Source organism: Heterodontus francisci, chromosome 46 (assembly GCF_036365525.1).
Source record: "Heterodontus francisci isolate sHetFra1 chromosome 46, sHetFra1.hap1, whole genome shotgun sequence".
In the NCBI taxonomy this organism is placed as follows: Eukaryota; Metazoa; Chordata; class Chondrichthyes; order Heterodontiformes; family Heterodontidae; genus Heterodontus; species Heterodontus francisci.
In genome coordinates, this window is record NC_090416.1 from 10,029,674 (window position 1) to 10,048,475 (window position 18,802).

The 18,802-nt window shown below is 50.2% G+C and overlaps 1 protein-coding gene across 2 annotated transcripts in view; it reads right to left on the bottom strand.

Moving 5' to 3' along the window:
* Positions 1 to 13,809: 13,809 nt before the first annotated feature.
* Positions 13,810 to 18,802, bottom strand: part of LOC137356787 (ras GTPase-activating-like protein IQGAP1) — a 93,889-nt gene continuing 88,896 nt past the window's right edge. For both annotated transcript variants that reach the window (XM_068022547.1, XM_068022548.1), the window contains 3 exons: positions 18,338 to 18,463; positions 16,338 to 16,446; positions 13,810 to 15,498 (listed from right to left, as the gene is read on the bottom strand). In XM_068022547.1, the coding sequence (XP_067878648.1) occupies positions 15,385 to 15,498; positions 16,338 to 16,446; positions 18,338 to 18,463 (349 nt within the window). In that variant the 3' untranslated portion in view covers positions 13,810 to 15,384. The remainder of the gene's footprint in view (positions 15,499 to 16,337; positions 16,447 to 18,337; positions 18,464 to 18,802) is intronic.

Sequence of the window (18,802 nt, forward strand, 5' to 3'; positions counted from 1 at the left end):
ACAATAAACGGGAGGGTATTGAGAGGGGTAGACAACGTGAGAGACATTGGAGTACATGTCCACAGGTCCCTGAAGGTGGCAGGACAGGTAGATAGAGTGGTGAAGAAAGCATATGGAATGCTTTCCTTTATTGGCCGAGGTATGGAATACAAAAGCAGGGATGTAATGCTGGAACTGTATAAAATGCTGGTTAGGCCACAGCTGGAGTATTGTGTACAGTTCTGGTCACCACATTACAGGAAGGACATAATCGCTCTGGAGAGTATAGAGGCGATGAACAAGAATGTTGCCAGGGATTGAAAGTTGCAGCTACGAGGAAAGATTGGATAGGCTAGGGTTGTTTTCCTTAGAACAGATGAGGCTGAGGGGTGACTTAATAGAGGTGTACAAAATTATGAGGGGCCTAGATAGAGTAGACAGGAAGGACCTGTTTCCCCTAGCGGAGAGGTCAATTACCAGGGGACACCGATTTAAGGTGATTGGTAGAAGGATTAGAGGGGACATGAGGAAAAACTTTTTCACCCAGAGGGCGGTGGGAGTCTGGAATTCACTGCCAGGATCAGTGGTGGAGGCAGAAACCCTCAATTCTTTTCAAAGGTACCTGGACCTGAAGTGCTGTAACCGGCAAGGCTACGGACAGGGGCTGGAAGGTGGGGTTAGATTGGGCGGCTAGTTTTTTTCGGCCAGCACGGACACGATGGGCTGAATGGCCTCCTTCTGTGCCATAATTTTTCTATGGTTCTAAGAGCTATCCAATTAGTCCCACTACCCAGCCTGCTCTTTCCCCCATAGCCCTGCGAATATTTTCCCTTCCAGTATTTATCCAATTGCCCTTTTGAAAGTTACTATTGAATCTGCTTCCACCGCCCTTTCAGGCAGCGCGTTCCAGATCACAACAACTCGCTGCGTTAAAAAAAAATTCTCCTCATCTCCCCCTCTGGTTCTTTTACCAAATTACCTTAAATCTGTGTCCTCACAGTAACTCTTGAGGAAAGGGAATCTGATACCCCCATCCTTTCTGGGCGCATCTGTTGACTCTCACTTGCCTCTGAAGTCTCAGTATTTGGTTAAGTAATTGGGGTAACTAGAGATGGGCAGTAAATGGTGCATTGCCTGAAAAACACAGAGAACAAAGAGCAATCCTTGGTCATGCTGTTCTGCAAAATATTCCTGAAGTCCTCTGCCCAGAGGACGCAGCTGTGCAGACAGAAGGGCCAAGGTGCTACTGCAGTAAAGTACAATCGGAACCCATATCGAAAGGAGCTTGGGTTTGGGAGAATGCTGATATGGTTTTTCGCTCCTCCCAAATTAGTCTCCCCCTCGCCTGAAGACTTTGCTGGGCTGCACGTATGAGACCACATCAGGCTGTTCAGCTGCACAGGGCGTCACAGCACATCCTGATCCCATCCAACATTCTTTTCCTCCCCAATTCATTCTTGGGAACTGGTTGCCGCTCGCAAAGCCATCAGTGACTACCCCTCCCTATTGATGGAGCAGAGTGGCTCGCTGGGACCCTTCAGATGGCAGTTAATAGCCAAGAAAACAAGGGGCAATTTCAAAAAGATAAATGACAGAATTTAGAGCATAGAAACAGGCCATTTGGCCCCACTGCTCCATGCTGGTATTTCTGCTCCACATGAGCCTCCTCCCACCCCTACTTCATCTCACCGTATCAACATATCCTTCTATTCTTTCTCCTTCATGTGTTCATCCAGCTTCCCCTTAATCTATTTACCTCAGTTACTCCATGTCGTAGCAAGGTATTTTTTAAATTGTCTCATGGGACATGGGCATTGCTGGCAAGGGTGACATGTATTGCCCATCCCTAATTGCCCCTTGAGAAGGTGATGGTGAGCTGCCTTCCTGAACCGCTGCAGTCCATGTGGGGTAAGTACACACACAGTGCTGTTAGGGAGTTCCAGGATTTTGACCCAGCAACAGTGAAGGAACGGTGATATAGTTCCAAATCAGGATGGTGTGTGACTTGGAGGGGAACTCGCAGGTGGTGGTGTTCCCATGTGTCTGCTGCCCTTGTCCTTCTAGTTGGTAGAGGTCGCGGGTTTGGAAGGTGCGTCGGAGGAGCCTTGGTGCATTGCTGCAGTGCATCTTGTAGATGGTACACACTGCTGCCACTATGCGTCAGCGGTGAAGGGAGTGAATGTTGAAGGTGGTGGATGGGGTGCCAATCAAGCGGGCTGCTTTGTCCTGGATTGTGTTGACCTTCTCGTGTGTTGTTGGAGCTGCACTCATCCAGGCAAGTGGACATTAGCCATCACACTCCTAACTTGTACCTTGTAGCTGGTGGACAGGCTTTGGGGAAGTCAGTAGATGAGTTACTCACCACAGAATTCCCAGCCTCTGACCTGCTCTTGTAGCTACATTATTTACACAGCTAGCCCAGTTAAACTTGTGGTCTATGGCGACCTAGGATGTCGATGGTGGGGGGAATTCAGAAATGGCAATGCGGTTGAATATTAAGGGAAGGTTAGATTCTCTCTTTAAAATGGTCATTGCATGGCATTTGTGTAGCACAAATGGTACTGCACTTTTCAGCCCAAGCCTGAATGATGTCCAGGTCTTGCTGCATGGACTGCAGCAGTCGCTGACTGGTCCCACATTCTCACCAGTCTCTGGGTAAAGATGTTTCTGCTGCGTTCTTTATTAGTGAATATCTTGTATTTAGGACCTTACTTTTGGACTCCCAACAAGCGGAAACATCTCACTAACTACCCTGGTTTTAAAACAGACGGAATTGTAAGAGCTGGACTGAGGTAAATTTTTCAAGAGCATAAACAAATGTAAAAAGGAAATTGCAAAAGGCTGCTCTGCAGCGACAACAAGAGTTTCTCAGTGAGGACCCAGTAGTGTTGATGAATGACTAACAGCTGCTCAGCTGTTGCTCAACTAACTCCCTGCCCTCGTGAGCACCAAGGGCCTCAGTCAGTTATTGCAAACAACCAGGTTAAGGAGAGCGCTCGAGAGGAGATCATTCTTGGTGTGAAAGACAAGACACTTCAATAAGCAATTTAAATACTTTATTTGGAAAGTGAAAGAGAATGAAAAAAAAGACAAGATTTGATTTATTTTTGGCATGACGCATTGTTGCAAACAAGACCTTTAAAGGGTGCAGAGTGTTACTGATAACAAGATGCTCATCCACTGGGTATGGCATCAGCAGCAAACCAGAGACCCTATCCCCCTCACCATCCCAGTTCCCATTCTTCTGGTGAAGATGGAAATCATGTTTAACCAATTTATTGGAGGTCTTTGAGGGAGTTACATGTGCTGTGGATAAAGGAGAACCGGTGGATGTATTGTACTTAGATTTCCAGAAGGCATTTGATAAGGTGCCACATCAAAGGTTATTGCAGAAAATAAAAGCTCATGGTGTAGGGGGTAACATATTGGTATGGGTAGAAGATTGGCTAGCTAACAGGAAACAGAGAGTAAGGCATAAATGGGTCATTTTCTGGTTGGCAAGATGTAATGAGTGGTGTGCCACAGGGATCAGTGCTGGGGCCTCAACTTTACACAATTTATATAAATGACTTAGATGAAGGGACCGAAGGTATGGTTGCTAAATTTGCTGATGACACAAAGATAGGTAGGAAAGTAACTCGTAAAGTGGACATAAGGGGGCTACAAAGGGATATAGATAGGTTAAGTGAGGTGGCGAAGACCTGTCAAATGGGAAAGTGGGAAATTGTCCACTTCGACAGGAAGAATAAAAAAGCATATTATCTAAATGGTAAGAGATTGCAGAGCTCGAAGATGCAGAGGGATCTGGGTGTCCTAGTGCATGAATCGCCAAAGGTTAGCATGCAGGTACAGCACGTAATTAGGAAAGCTAATAGAATGTTATCGTTTATCGCGAGGGGAATTGAATACAAAAGTAGGGAGATTATGCTTCAGTTATACAGGGCATTGGTGAGACCACATCTGGAGTACTGTGTACAGTATTGGTCTCCTTATTTAAGGAAGGATGTAAATGCGTTGGAAGCAGTTCAGAGACTAATACCTGAAATGGATGGGCTGTCTTATGAGGAAAGATTGGACAGGCTAGGCTTGTATCTGCTGGAGTTTAGAAGAGTAAGAGGTGACTTAATTGAAACATATAAGATCCTGAGGGGTCTTGACAGGGTGGATGTGGAAAGGATGTTTCCCCTTGTGGGTCACTGTTTAAAAATAAGACAGAGATAAGGAGAAATTTTTTTCTCTCTGAGGGTTGTGAGTCTTTGGAATTCTCTTCCTTAAAAAGCAGTGGAAGCAGAGCCATTGAATATTTTTAAGGCAGAGGTGGATAGATTCTCGATAAGCAAGGAGGTGGAAGGTTATTGGGGGTAAGCGGGAATGTGGAGTAATCAGGTCAGCCATGAACTTATTGAATGGGAGAGCAGGCTCGAGGGGCCAAGTGGCCTACTCCTGCTCCTAATTCACATGCTGATTCGTGCTGGGGGTCCCACTCCACGGGGTACCAGTAAACCAATCAGTCCCATCTCCCAGTTCCTCATGCATGCACCGAGACAGTGAGCATTTAGCAGCCTGCTGCTCATCCATGCGGGGCATTGCAGCCGACAGCTTCCAAAAGATGGAAAGATTGGTTAAATCTGAGCTGTTCTGTGGCCTCACGCCTGACAGTATCTGGTTTGAGCAATTTTTCCAACCAAATTGTAGACTTGCACCCCCTCACTTTGGGCTCGATTTTAACCAGAGTGCCTGAGGTGAAAGCAGAGACACCAGCTGACGCCTAGGAATTTGCCAAGACTGTGCTGGTCATTGAGTTATACAGCACAGAAACAGGCCCTTCTGCCCATCGTATCTGTGCCAGCCATCAAGCACCTATCTATTCTAATCCTATTTTCCAGCACTTGGCCCGTAGCCTTGTATGCTATAGCGTTTCAAGTGCACATCTAAATACTTCTTAAATGCCGAGAGGGTTCCTGCCTCTACCACCCCTTCAGGCAGTGCGATCCAGATTCCAACCACCCTCTGGGTGAAATTTTTTTTCCTCAAATCCCCTCTAAACGTCCTGCCCCTTACCTTAAATCTATGCCCCCTGGTTATTGATTCTTCAGCTAAGGGATAAAATTTCTTCCTATCTACCCTAACAATGCCCCTCATAATTTTGTATATCTCAATCAGGTCACCCCTCAGCCTTCTCTGCTCTTAGGAAAACAACCCTAGCCTTTTCAGTCTCTCTTCATAGCTGAAATGCTCCAGGCCAGGCAACATCTTGGTGAATCTCCTCTGCACCCTCTCCAGTGCAATCACATCCATGGTCAACCTTGCACTGCATTGCTCTGCAGAATACAGCTCTTACACAGTCTGTCATGCTGCTATTCCCTTCTTTCTCTCTTTCCCTCCCCCCTTCACTCCTCTTGGCGAACTGATCCAGCGGCACTTATGTACCTTACGGAGGTGGGCATGGTTTACAGTGGTACCTAGACAGTGAATGCTGGCAGGCTATTCATAACATTTACAGCATAGAAATAGGCCATTCAGCCACCTGCTCCGTGCTGGTGTTTCTGGTCCACACGAGCCTCCTCCCACCCTCTCTTCATCTCACTGTATCTACATATCCTTCTATTCCTTTCTCCATTGTGTTTATCCAGCTTCCCCTTAAATGCATCTCTGCTATTCCCCTCAACCACTCCCTGTGGTAGCGAGTTCCACATTCTCACCACTCTCTGGGGAAAGAAGTTTCTCCTGAATTCCTTATTGGATTAATATCTTATATTGATGGTCCCCTAGTTCTGGTCTCCCCCACAAGTGGAAACATCTTCTCCACGTCTACCCTATCGAAACACTTCCATCATTTTAAAGACCTCTGTCAGGTCACCCTTTCTCTTTTCTAGAGAAAGCCTCAGCCTGTTGAGTCTTTCCTGATAGTTATAAACTCTAATTTCTGGTGTCATCCTTGTAAATCCTTTTTTGCACCTTCTCCTGTATCTCTATATCCTTTTTTGTGATTATAGGGAGAGAATTGTGCACAGTAACTCCAAGCGTAGTCTAACCAAGGTTCTATCCAAGTTTAATGTAATTTCCCTGCTTTTGAATTTTACTCCTCTAGGAATGAACCCCAGTGCTTGGTTTCCCTTTTTTAAACTAACTTGCATTTCTACTTTAGTGTTTTGTGTACCTGTAGCCCTAGATCCTTTTGCTCCCCTATGCTATTTCAGCTTTTATTTTCCAAGGAGGATGTGGCCTTCTTAGTCCTTCCACCAAAATGCCCCACCTATTGCTTCATCAGCCAATTGCACAACACATTCTGGCAGCTTCTTGTATTTAGTCGCAGTCCCACCCAGCCTGAACTGTCGCCCACAATTTCACATTATCCAGAAGGTTTCACTTCACATTTGAGTCCAAATCGTTTTGTGAATGCTGAACACCAGCAATCCCTGCGGAACGCCACTTCCCACCAGGCTGAGCAACTCACCCTTAACCTCACCTCTACTGTCTCTTGTTTTTTTTTTCCGTTTTGCAGCCGATTCCATCGGCGCTGAAGCAGAGCACTTTCCCAGCAAGGAATTAAGACTAAACTCCACTCTCTTCTGTCCATGTGTTTATTGGATGGAAACGACAATCGACAGGGAGAGGCCTTTGGGGCATCAGGGCTGCTGTGCGATTTTCTGTGTGCTACCCAGTTACCATGGCAACTGATCTTTTGATGCACTAGCCAGAAGGCATCGATAATTTACAGTAGACATACATTTCCTTATCCCCAGAGCTAGGAACAGATTCCAAAATATTCTTACAGCAGGATTCTGCACCCTGATTTGTTTTCTCCCTGTCGCTGCAGTTACTCGCCTCCTCCCCTCTGTGTCACAGCATACAGTTCCATAGTGCTGCTTTCTCACCTTTACATCCTGCTCTGAGTTGAGGCAGGGTGTCACTCAATGATAACAGAGCCAGATCACACCAGACGTGCTCTCTACAGGCAGGGACACTTCATGGCGATCAGGAGCATGGGCCCTAACTGTTCCTGCAACCCTCCCCAACAGCAAAGCACTCATGCAGAACCCAGACTGCAACCTCACCTCGGATAGGCTATTTACGTACAGACTCTGGGTACCAGAGAGGAATTCTTCTTTCTCTCTAAATTGTACACCAATAGCTACACCATCAAACACTCCCAGGACAGGAGGGGAAAAAAAAAACAGGGGTTGGATACAGAGTAAAGAACCTTCTACACTGTCCCCCATCAAATACTCCCAGGACATGTATAGCACGGGGGTTGGCTGCTGTCTAATTGGAGTGTTGACTGCTGATTGCAGCAACGAGCCTCAGCTGACACTGCTGGTGGCGTTTGCTGAGGTGGAGAGAGGAGCTACGCTGAGCAAAGGAAAGCTTCAACAACAATCACCATTAAAAAGAAGAGACTTTTGTTGGAAACCAGGCTTTGTCTGGAGGTGGGTGCTGAACACCAGTAATTTGCTTTGCTTTGGACTGTTGGGGGAGGAACAAGTGGCCGGAACAATGAGGGGTGGGGCTCCCAATTCAGCAGGAATCTGTGCTGCTGCACAAGCACACAGGGAAGCTCCCTCCTCACCCCAATTGCCCAGCCTGGGTCAGCTGAAGCTGCCCGGCTAAAGAGACGGAAGGGGATAGATAGTGCCTGGGCAGCTTCAGCTGACCCAGGTGAAGACGCCTCCCCCAACCAGAAGACCAAGAGTGCTGGCAAAGACTGTTTTAAGTGGGCTGTGTGCACCACCTCCAGAAAGCAAGTCATCCCTTACAGCCTGTCTTTCCCTCTTCTCTATTCCCTCAGCCTCTCCCCGAACCTGTTGTTCGTTTGTTTTTTTTATATATATTCAATATCTGCTGTGAATCTTTTGTTATTCAGTTTGCAAGCCTACAATTTGGGGTGGGTTTAGATCTTAGACCCATGGCAAGCCCTTCATCACCGGTAGCAGGGCCCTCTACTACCTATGCAGCTACAGCCTCTGTGGCTGCCCATGTGGCCCCGTCACCTTTTAAATTGATAACATCCAGCCATGAGGTGAAGAGTTATTCCCACCCCAACATGTCTATTGAGGCCCCTCGGCCATTGTTGCAACCGCAAAGATGTACAGGAAGGCTGTGTTCTTTTTGAAGACCGAGCGGGTGGTGTCCCTGGCTCTGAGTAAAGGGATCACTGTGGGGGGAACCTTCCTGCCGGTGGACCCTCTGAGGGCCACTGTGCAGCGGATAATGCTATCAAACGTCCCGCCCTTTATTCCCAGTGAGCTCCTCCTCCCCCAACTGCACCATCTGGGGGAGGTAAGGTCGGAGATCACCCTCCGACATGTCTACTCCTTCTGCCGCCAGCTATTTGGGCAGATGGCACGGGAGGAGGTCTTGAAGGGACACTTGAGTGTGGAGTTCCAGGAGATGGCCTACCGTGTCTTCTGGACCTCTGATGGGGTGCCATGTCTGCAATGGGGCGGGGCATGTTCGTAAGAACTACCCCAATCCCCCAGCCGCCAACTCCACCTTGGCGGCCCAGTGTGGCGCCGCTGCATCTCCTCCCACACCCCAAAATCTCCTGCAGACACCGCTCAGTCGGAGGTTGTGATTTTCACGGCCTCTGGTGGGGTGGGGAGTGCCCGTCTGGGTGGAAGGAAGGCGTGGAGGAAAAATAAAGTTCAAGAGTCGCGTCCCCTGGACACATTGACACAACCCGAGCCTGAGCTCAGCCCAAGGTCCAATCTCAGGGAGCCCACTTGCCCCAGGGCTGGGCTCAGGCCCAGGGTGACTAAAAAAAAAGTAGGGTGCGGAGGTGGAGGCCTCTGATGACATGGAGGTCTGTGAGCCTCTGCGCCCAACTGAGAAAAAGAGAAGGCACCACTCCACAGAGGTAACACAGGGCCCTGAGGTGCAGGGCCCATCTGTTGGAGGGGAGCTGTCTCCTGTTTTGGGTCCCCAGGTTCCCCCTGCCACCACCATCATCAAGGCTGCAAAGTCTGGGCAGGAGCTCCCTACCCCTCAGGATGGAGGGGAAGGGGAGGCCCCTGTACATGAGGCCTCCCTGGAGGAGTAAGTGGAGCCCTGCTTGTGGTGGGGGAGCCTGGGGACGCCGCCCATTCTTCCACTTGGTGAGGTGCCCCGAGTGGAGGGGAGGGCGAGGCCCCAAAGGGTTGGCCCTCCCAGCCAGAGTCCACCAACCAGGAGACACATGACCTGGTTGTAATTTTGTCCCATCTGCTGGGTCTGTGGGTGCTGGCGGGGCAGGAGATGGCCTCCTCTCCGGTCTCAGCTCCGGCTGGATTTCCGGAGTCAGGAACTCCCATCTCCCCTGGACCGCTGATTGGCCTGGAAACGGAGGTGGAAAGGGTCCTGAACCGCTAGCGCCCATCGGTTCCAGTTTCACAGCAGAACCCAGAAAGGACTCCTCCGCCATCGATCCTGGGGGTGGGATCATGATGGAGGCAGGACCAGCTGGCGCGGCCGGGACGTCCGCCCCACAGTGTGTGGTGGATGTGTCGGCCGCTGGCGGTGACAACCCGGAGGAGGATGGGGATTCAGTGTGGGGCACGGAGAACGACCTTGATTCCATCGCCAGTGAGGTGGTGGAGTCCCTCGTGCCTCCCACCAAGTCTCCTCTCATCCCCACGGCAGAACTCCGGAATTTCCTCACGGCTTGCAGGGTTTGCTGCAATAAAGTTCAGCTGGCCCTCGACCGAATCTGGTGCTGATCATCCAGTCCGTCCGTGCCGCCCTCAAGAAAGCGGGCATGAAACTAGTTGAGAGGTGCTGATTTAATGCGTTCCTCAATGGGTTGCTGGGGGTGTGGAAGGCCAAGTGCACTTCCGCTCCCTCCTCACAATGAGGTGTTGGTGACGGTTTTTAACTACCTTTGACATGAAGATAACCATAGCCAGCCTCAACATCAATGGCAGCAGGGGGGCTCACCGCAGATTTCACAATCTCTCAGTCCTCAGGGAAGGGAGATACGCGGTGAGCTTTCTGCAGGAAACCCAAACCGTTCCGGGAAATGAAGCCACCTGGCTCCTGGAGTGGCAGGGTGGGGTCTACATGAGTCACCCCATCCCTATTTCTAGTGGGGTGGCTATCTTGTTGGCCCCGACTTTTCAGCCGGAGATCTTGGGGGTCAAGGAGCTAGTGCCGGGCCGCTTGCTCCACCTCGCCGTTTGCCTGGGTAGCGTGCCACTCCACTTTGTGAACGTGTATGCGCCCAGGCCCGGCGCGTTGCAAGCGCGCTTCTTTGAAGAAGTGTCCGCTCTCTTGAGCTCCATCGATAGCGGCGAGTGCATCATCCTCGGGGGGATTTTAACTGTACCCTCGAGGTGGAGGATTGCTCTGGTCCCCAGCGCGGCCAAGTATCGGTGGAGAAGTTGAGAGGACTAATCAGCTCCCTCAACTTGGTGGACGTCTGGCGGAATCTCCATCCCGACTCCAGCGCCTTCACGTGGAGGTCTGGAGGAGGAGGATCCCGAATCGACCGCCTCTACTTTTCGCAGGTGTACGTCTCCCGCGTCTCGGCGGCCTCCATGCAGCTAGTGCCGTGCTCGGACCACTACTTGGTGTGGGCAGAGTTCATTCCACTCCACACGCGGGTGGGCTCCGCCTACTGGCACTTTAACAACCGGCTGCTGGAGGACGAGTGATTCCGGGACTCGTTCCGTCGATTCTGGGCCGAATGGAGAAGGAAGCAAGGGGGTTTTCCCTCCTTGAGGCTATGGTGGGATGTGGGCAAGACTCACATCCGTGTCTTCTGTCAGGGGTACGCAAAGGGGTCAACCAAGAGGCAACAAGCTGAGATCGGGCGCCGAGAGAGGGAGGTGCTCGACTTGGAGTCCCGCCTCGGTCATGCCGTCGCGGCCCGGCCCTGTGGCAGGCGTACAAAGAGAAGAAGGGTGCGCTGAGGGACCTGCAGCTCATAGGGACCCGAGGCGCTTATGTGAGGTCACGGATCCAGATCCTGGAAGATTTGGATCACGCCTCACCCTTCTTCTACTCGCTGGAAAAATGGCGTGGGGTCCGTAAGCAGCTCGTTGAGCTGCTGGCCGATGATGGATCCGGAGGGAATGGGCCTCCTGGTCCGTTCTTATTACAGTGCGTTGTTCTCTATGGATCCGTCCAGCGAGGACGCGCGCAGAGTTCTGTGGGAGGACCTGCCGCAGGTCAGCCCGGAGCACGCCGAAGGAATGGAGGCTCCGCTCACGTTGGCGGAGCTGACTGGCGCCCTCCACCAGCTCTCGAGGGGCAAATCCCCAGGGCTGGATGGGTTGACCGTGGAGTTCCTCAGGGTGTTCTGGGACGTCCTGGGGGACGATTACGCGCGGGTCCTGGGGGAAAGCCTGGCGACCGGGCAGATGCCCCTCTCGTGGCGCAGGGCGGTCATCGTCCTGCTGCCGAAGAGGGGTGATCTCCGCCTGCTTAAAAATTGGCGTCCGGTCTCCCTCCTCAGCACGGATTACAAGATCTTTGCCTGGGCTATGTCTACCCGCCTGGGCTCCGTGCTGGCACACATGATCCACCCCAACCAGTCCTACACGGTCCCGGGCTGGTCCATCCAGGACAACATACACCTGGTCCGGGACCTGATCCATCTTTCCCAGAGACTGGTCAGTCGGTCGCCTTTCTCTCCCTCGATCAGGAGAAGGGACTCTGCGCGCTTTCTGACTCGGGCCGCATTTTGTGGCCTGGGTCCGACTTTTATACCCTGCCACAGAGTGTCTAGTCAAGGTTAACGGGTCCTTGACAGCACCCCTTCGCTTTGGGAGAGGAGTGTGTCAGGGATGCCCATGTCCGGCCAATTGTACACCATCTGCGTGGAGCCCTTCCTGTGCCTGCTTCGCAGGAGGTTGACGCGATTGGCTCTGCATGAGCCGGTCATGCGGGTCGTCCTCTCGGCTTACGCCGACGACGTGCTCCTCGCGGTCACAAATCCCGTTGACCTGCGGAGGATGCGCGACTGCCAGCAGACCTTTTCTGCCGTGTCCTCCGCGAGGATCAATTGGGAGAAATGTTCCGGTCTCCTGGTGGTCAGTGGCAGGTGGACTCCCTGCCAGAGGAGTTGACACGTTTTGCGTGAAGCACCACGTACCTCCTCTATCTGGGAGTCCACCTTAGCCCCGCTGAGGAAGCCTGGCCAGCAAACTGGCAGCATTTGGAGGCGATAGTCGCCTGAGGGAGTTGCCTGTCTTTGATCAGGATCGTTTCCAATCAGGGCGCTCCCCTGCCGGTGGAGGAGAGGGCCTTGGCTGTCCGGGCGGCCGGCTCTGGGGACAGACCGACGGATGGAGGAGTAGCCTGCGGGCGTTGAGAGGGCTCAGGGGTGTGGAGCGCTCCCAGCCGAGCTAACTCCCGCTCGGCCAGAACTGCTTATCAGACTCAGGCCCCAAAACCCTCCCCGGGAGCCGGTCGTACACAACCTGAGCCGCCTCTCTATGCCATTCCACACCGTGCAGACGGGTTTCCTGATAGGAAGAGGGGCAGCCAAAGTTACATTCGCACCTGGGGGTCTCTGGAGAAGGAGCATGCTGTGTCTGCCGGTTCGTTTGAGGCCTTCCGGAACCAGTGTGCACCGCAGGGGCTGGAGTATATCATAGATGCAGAGAATTGCATTTTAATTTGAGTTCTGTTTTACTTATCTATCTTTAATAGTTATTTATTTAAAATGCATAAAAAGGGGCCTTTGGTATTAAGGCTTCCTTCACAAAAAGAGAGAAAATTAAAAGAAGAACAGGTTGGAACCAGAATGCTTCCATCCTCGTTTGAATCGACCTGCTGTGGAAGCACAATGTCTCTTTTCCACACCTGCTGTTCTCTTGGCCTCTCATAGTGAGATTGAAAGTGTTAAAATTGGATTTAATATATGGATAATTTCGCAACACAAACGCACATCTGCCAGTTAAGAGGTTCACGCTGCTGGTGTGATTTGGAATCGAGCTCACATCTCAGTTGTACCCTAATTCACTGACGGTCTCTGTCCTCCTCCCCCCTTCACCCCTCCACCACCCAAAGCATCAGACTACCATTATTACTTTGGGAGGCCTTCGGTCCATCGAAAGGCACAGTTTGAACAGTCCAAAGTGATGCTTGTAATCCAAGTGCACTCTGCAGCCTCCAGTGCCAACGTGCGGAAGTTAGAATACAGCACATAGGTAGCGGACGACACATGCCTCAGGAACAGAAAGGGAGGTAGATGAGGATCACAAAGAGCAATAAGTACCAGCGTCATGATTTACAGCGAACAGTGCTTCCAGCAAGTATCTAGACTACAGAGAATTCAGTCGCACTCAACCGTTTTGATTACTGTACCGTTTAAAAATAAATTCCTTTGCCTCTGTAATTTGCTTCTTGTTTCCATGTCTAAACAGTGATTGGTAGCAGGATATTTGACTATAGGGTGCATCACCCCCAGTTATCTAAACAAGAGCAGTGCTAAGCAGTGCGAATTGTCTAATTGATTTAAAGCTAATTCTCACCTGCTCGACAATTCAGGCCAATTCTTGCACCCCAGTTGTTTCCCTAGCTAACTCGGCTGAGATGGGGATCTTCTGGTCTGTAGGACTTCTCACTCCACCAGTTAGTGCCTATACCCACTGAGGTGGTGGTTCTGTACGACTTTTGCTATTTTATCCCTTAACAAATCAACTCGGGTGCCCTGAGAGGATGCCACGACAGCGGTTTTGACAATCTGCTTGTCTTGCACATTGGCTCCCGGCCGGATGCTGTATTTGGTGGGTGGAAAGGCTGCTGGCAGGGACGAAGTCAGCAGTGAAATAATTTCTGACAATCCACCAAGTGACGCCCCCCGCCCGCACCCCCCCCCCCCCCACCAAACCCCACCAAGAACTCTCTGCTTTCACTAACAAACAAAAGGGGAAATGCAAGAACAGGTCAGGCAGCATCTGATAATGTTTCAGGCCCAGGAGAGTGGGGCATTCATTAGAGCCCAACGTCTTGAAATAAAGAGCCTTCCTCCTGAATTTGGTGCTCGAGAACTAAATCATTAAATTAGAAGTAGTGTTTATCGTACCTCAAAGTTGGTATCACTGGCCTAGACCACAAGGTTTGGCCCTCCCTCTGTTCTAGGATCCTGCAATCAATATTTATTTACATTTTGGGATATTTTATTCCCTCACTGCCGATACTTAACTCAATTGCAGTTGAAACCTCCAACACAGGGCAAGTGATTTGTTGCTGCTCAGATTCGAGCGTTTTGCACCCCCTGTGGGACCTGCTACATCAGGCAGCAGGTACAGAAACTGTCAGTGGGGTGGGGTGGGGGATCCACGAAACTCACTTGCCCTATCTGTTAAAGAGGTAGCCAATGTAGGGAGCTCCCGGAGAAATAGAGGTGCTCAGCACAATGGCCCTTTCATAATAATCCTGGTTTTGTGGCTCAAACAGCAGGCCAGGGAATGATTTGCCTGCTCGAGGTGTTACGCCTCCAACTTAAATAAAAAGAATTGTTTGGCAAAAGGTCCTTTGGAGGCGAATTTGCTCGAGAGGGAGGGAGGAAAAGATGGCAAAAAATAGATATGATTAAATCTTTAAAAATAAATCCCTCATTTAAAAAATAAAACTGCTGGTGTGATTCTGAGGACAGCTGCCCTGGGGAGTCGCATCTAGACTTCATTACATGTCCCAAAGCACAAACGCTGTCCTGTTTACAGGAGGGCATGTCTGAATTTGGGCCACAGAGGTGGGCACCATGGAATCGAGACTACAGCTAAAGTTCCAATCCCCCCCCAGATCTGAGACGGCTGCTGTTAACAGCTCCCGAGTATTCTGGTTAGCATCTGGCCGCCCAACAGCACAAAGAACAGTTCTACCGAACCGCCGCACCCCCCTCCCCACCCCGGCCAGGAGAAACCAGCGAGTGAGAAACAAGTATAGATGGGACTGAGCTGCCTGGGCTGGGCTGCCATTGTTTGTGGGGTTGTGTGCACGCCTTGAGCCATCGTTTGGACACCTGTGGTTTAGAAAGACCCCAGGAGAAGCTTGGAGTACAGGTCAGGAGGCCGTGCGGGGACGGGCGGTACCGGGGAATGGATTGCTCCGCCACCCCTGGTCCTGTGCAGCTCAGGGAGACCTTCCCATGTGTTTTGTTCTGGTTCTGTGTTCAGTACCTGCAGACGACGGGTACTGCATGACCAGACCCAGCACTGAACCATTGGTAAAGAGCCTGACTGTGAGAAGTTAGATTCCCACTCTCCACGTCGGAAGTGATCAAGTCTCAGGTTGATTTGAAGCATAATACATAAATATAAATAAATGCATTGGCATACTTTTTGCAGGCACTCTACTGTACTACTTCTTAGTGTAGGTTGCTGATTGTGTCTGCACAGCAGAAGCACCGATTTAAATCTCGGGAGGCAGAAGCAGCATTCCTCTATGGCTGGAGACACAGCGAGGGATCCTTCCTCCCCTTCATTTCTTGAAGAACTTCTTGTTGAGCAGGAAGATGAGCAGGTTGACATTGACGTTGGCTTTGTCAAACATCTTCATCACAGCCACTCCCTCATACTGCAGCTGGAGTAGGTCCTGGCAGGATCGCACAGAAGAGAAATCAGGTTTTTCCCCCCAATATAGACATAGCTTACATTGGTTTTAAACTTAGTAAAATGTCCCAAGGCACTCCACAGGAGCGATCATCAAACAAAATTTGACACATAAAGGAGATATTAGGGGACAGGTGACCTAAAACTTGGTCAGAGGTAGGTTTTAAAGATCAACTTAACTTAAAAGAGAGAGAGAGAGAGAGAGGCGGAGAGGTTTTAGGAAATTCCAGAGCCCCAATGATGAAGCAATGGAAATTGGGAAAAGGGGTAGCCAAGGAAGGTAGCACTCGATTCGCTGTGTTACTGCGACAGTGGATTTCACAGGGATAGTGTAATGCAGGATGCTTTAAAGTGTGCCAGTGTGACAGACACACTGACTGCTGGAGTACAGTACATACTGGGGTACAACAGACCAGCATATAGTGGACTCCAGTAATTTACATTGCAGCCAGTTCCCTTGTTCACCTGAATAAAACAGACTCTCTGATTCTGTTCCCCAGTTTTCTCCCTTGAATGTGCAAACTCTTGCGAAGCTACCATCCCAACCTCCAGTAACCCCGCCACTCAAGTGGACCATCTCCAAACGAGAGCTGAGAAGGTGGGTGATGGCAGGCTATTCAGCTTAGAGGGAAACGCTAGTGCAGCCTGGGCTTCACTGAATTGTGATGAGGAGGATCCCAGGCTCTGTAGCCCAGCTGCAACGGTAATATTCCCAGCCTCCACTGAAATCAACTAACTCAGGAGGAACCCTAACGCGTGAGTAAAAGGCCCTGTGAGTGTAGAAAGCACCCGCTGGATGAACAGTGCACTTGTAGATCTCACCTGGTACTTAAGCTGGAACTTCTCCATGTCTACACCCATGAATTTGGCCTTCACATCAAAGGTTCCCGCCACCTCACTCTGCACGATGTCAAAAATCACATTCCTAAACCTGGAACGAGACAGGAAACAGAACTGAGAGCAGCAGGAGGACGGGCAGGTCCCATCAGCAATCAACAGAGCAAGCTCAGTGAGTCTGGTACATGCACAGACAATACACTCAGCCTCACCAGACTGGGGGAGATTCGAGCCCAGAACGTAGCGAGGAACTTGCATTTATACAGCGCCTTTAATATAATAAAATGTCCCAAGGTGCTTCACAGGAACAACAAACAAAATTTGACACGAGCCACATAAGGAGACGTTAGAGCAGATGACCAAAAGATTGGTCAGAGGTCGGTTTTTAAGAAGTGTCTTAAAGGAGGAGAGAGGGGCAGAGGGGTTTAGGGAGGGAATTCCAGAGCTTAGGGCTCAGGCAGCTGAAGGCACGGCCGTCAAATGTGGAGCGATGGGAATCGGGGAAATAGACTCCTTAAAGCAGACCTCTTTGACCAAGTATCCTACAATCTCCTTATGTGGTTTGGTGTTAAATTTTGTTCAACAATGCTCCTGTGAAGCTCCTTGGGACGCTTCATGATGTCAAAAGGTGCTAGGTAAATGCAAGTTATTGTAAGGAATTCCCAAAGGAATAACACTGCAATCAAAACAATGTCACAAAGTGCCAGTTGATATGTTCAGTTAAGTTCGACTTAGTTGATTGGAATAAATGAACATGCTCGGGTGCAATTTCAAACTGTGTATTTAAAGGGTCCCTAAGGGAATTAGACAGTTATATGAAAAAGGAAGAATGTGCAGGGTTACGGGGAGAGGCACGAGGTGAAATGCTCATTTGGAGAGCTGGTGCAGACACGATGGGCCGAATGGCCTCCTTCCGCGCTGTAACAATTCTGTGATAACACAACATGGGGTATATTTTGTGACTTGCACATGTGTACTACACTCCACCGTGTGTCTAATCAGCAAAGGCATGTCTGCATTAAAGGAACAGGCAGAGAGAAATTTAGTACAAGCACGCTAAGCTCCTGCACGGGTACTGGTGGAAAACGAGTGCCAAGTAGACTATGGAAATGGCAGAGCAGCAGAACACAGACTGAGGGCCATGAAGGGAAAGCTTTGGATTGATTTCCTTACACAGGGAACAGAACAAAAGCTGGAACCATTTCAGCGTGAACAGAGGTCAATACCAGGACCATGGATCAATTTAACAGCTAGGCACAGCAACAGAAGATTATTCTGGAAGGATGAGACCAAATGGGCTGAAGTGAACGGTGTGAATTTATTAAGTTGGCCTGAGGTGAAATCTGAACTGTGTCCCGTTGATAGATTTTGAATCACAGTGTGATTTGACAATTGTACACAGGATCTAGCCATGTGATCTACCCCTGAGCAAGAAGTCAGGCATGTGGACTATGGGGTCAAGTCTCTGGAATGGGAACTTGACCCTGTAACCTTCTGACTCAGAGGCAAGTGTGCTACCCACTGAGCCACAGCTACGACCCATGACCACAAAACACAAACTCCCAACATATCCCTCATTGATCCCTATCCAGGGGGTAAAACTCCACCTGTAGTATCATGCTGTAGTACTGGGACCCAACCAGTGTCCAGTATAACCAATCTGTATTTAAAACAGAGTGCCCACCATTCTACAGATGCTGCACCACCGATTCCCGTTTTCACCACATACTGATATGTGTAATTTGCTCTCGGTTTCTGAACAGTATTCAGATATGCAGTGCAGCGAGAAGCTGACCAGTAGAAGCAACAGGGTGTGGAGGGACACTGCTCCTGTCAAGCCGATCTACCTTTTGGGGTGCGTCAGACCGCCTCAGAGGAGCAGCTTCTCACTTCTCTGCGGATCCATGCTACCCCATTTCCCAAGTTTGCGGAATGGTCGTTCGCTATTTACAGACGCCAAAAGGAAATAAATAGCCCCGACTTACTGGCTGACGGGTAGATCCTCGATCTCCAGCAGCACCCCCTTCTCTTGCAGTCGCGCTGCAGTGTAGTTCAGGGATGGGGCTTTACTCTTCTTCCCTTTCCCCTCTGCAGGTTTCTTCCCTGGGCCCCTACAAATATAACAAGTGGTTACTCACAGACTGAGTCACAGCGAGTGCAACCGGCCTAGACTCTGCAGGAAGGAATGCTCTTCTCTGGCCCTGTGAAAACACCAACTCAATTTTAAGGCCAGCGTTCAGCCCTGGCTCAAAGTTCAGGCTGGTAATATTTACTCTGGTCCTCAGGAGCACAAAGTCCAGTTAAACAGAGTGCTGCTTCTATATAGTAATTAACACGGGAAATTTGGTGAGTGAGGGAGGGAACTTGGTGAAGTGAGGAAAGAGGTGCTGTTCTGGTATTTTTATGGAACAAAAAGCTGTCAGAGAGAGAGAGTGGAGACAGGACACCTG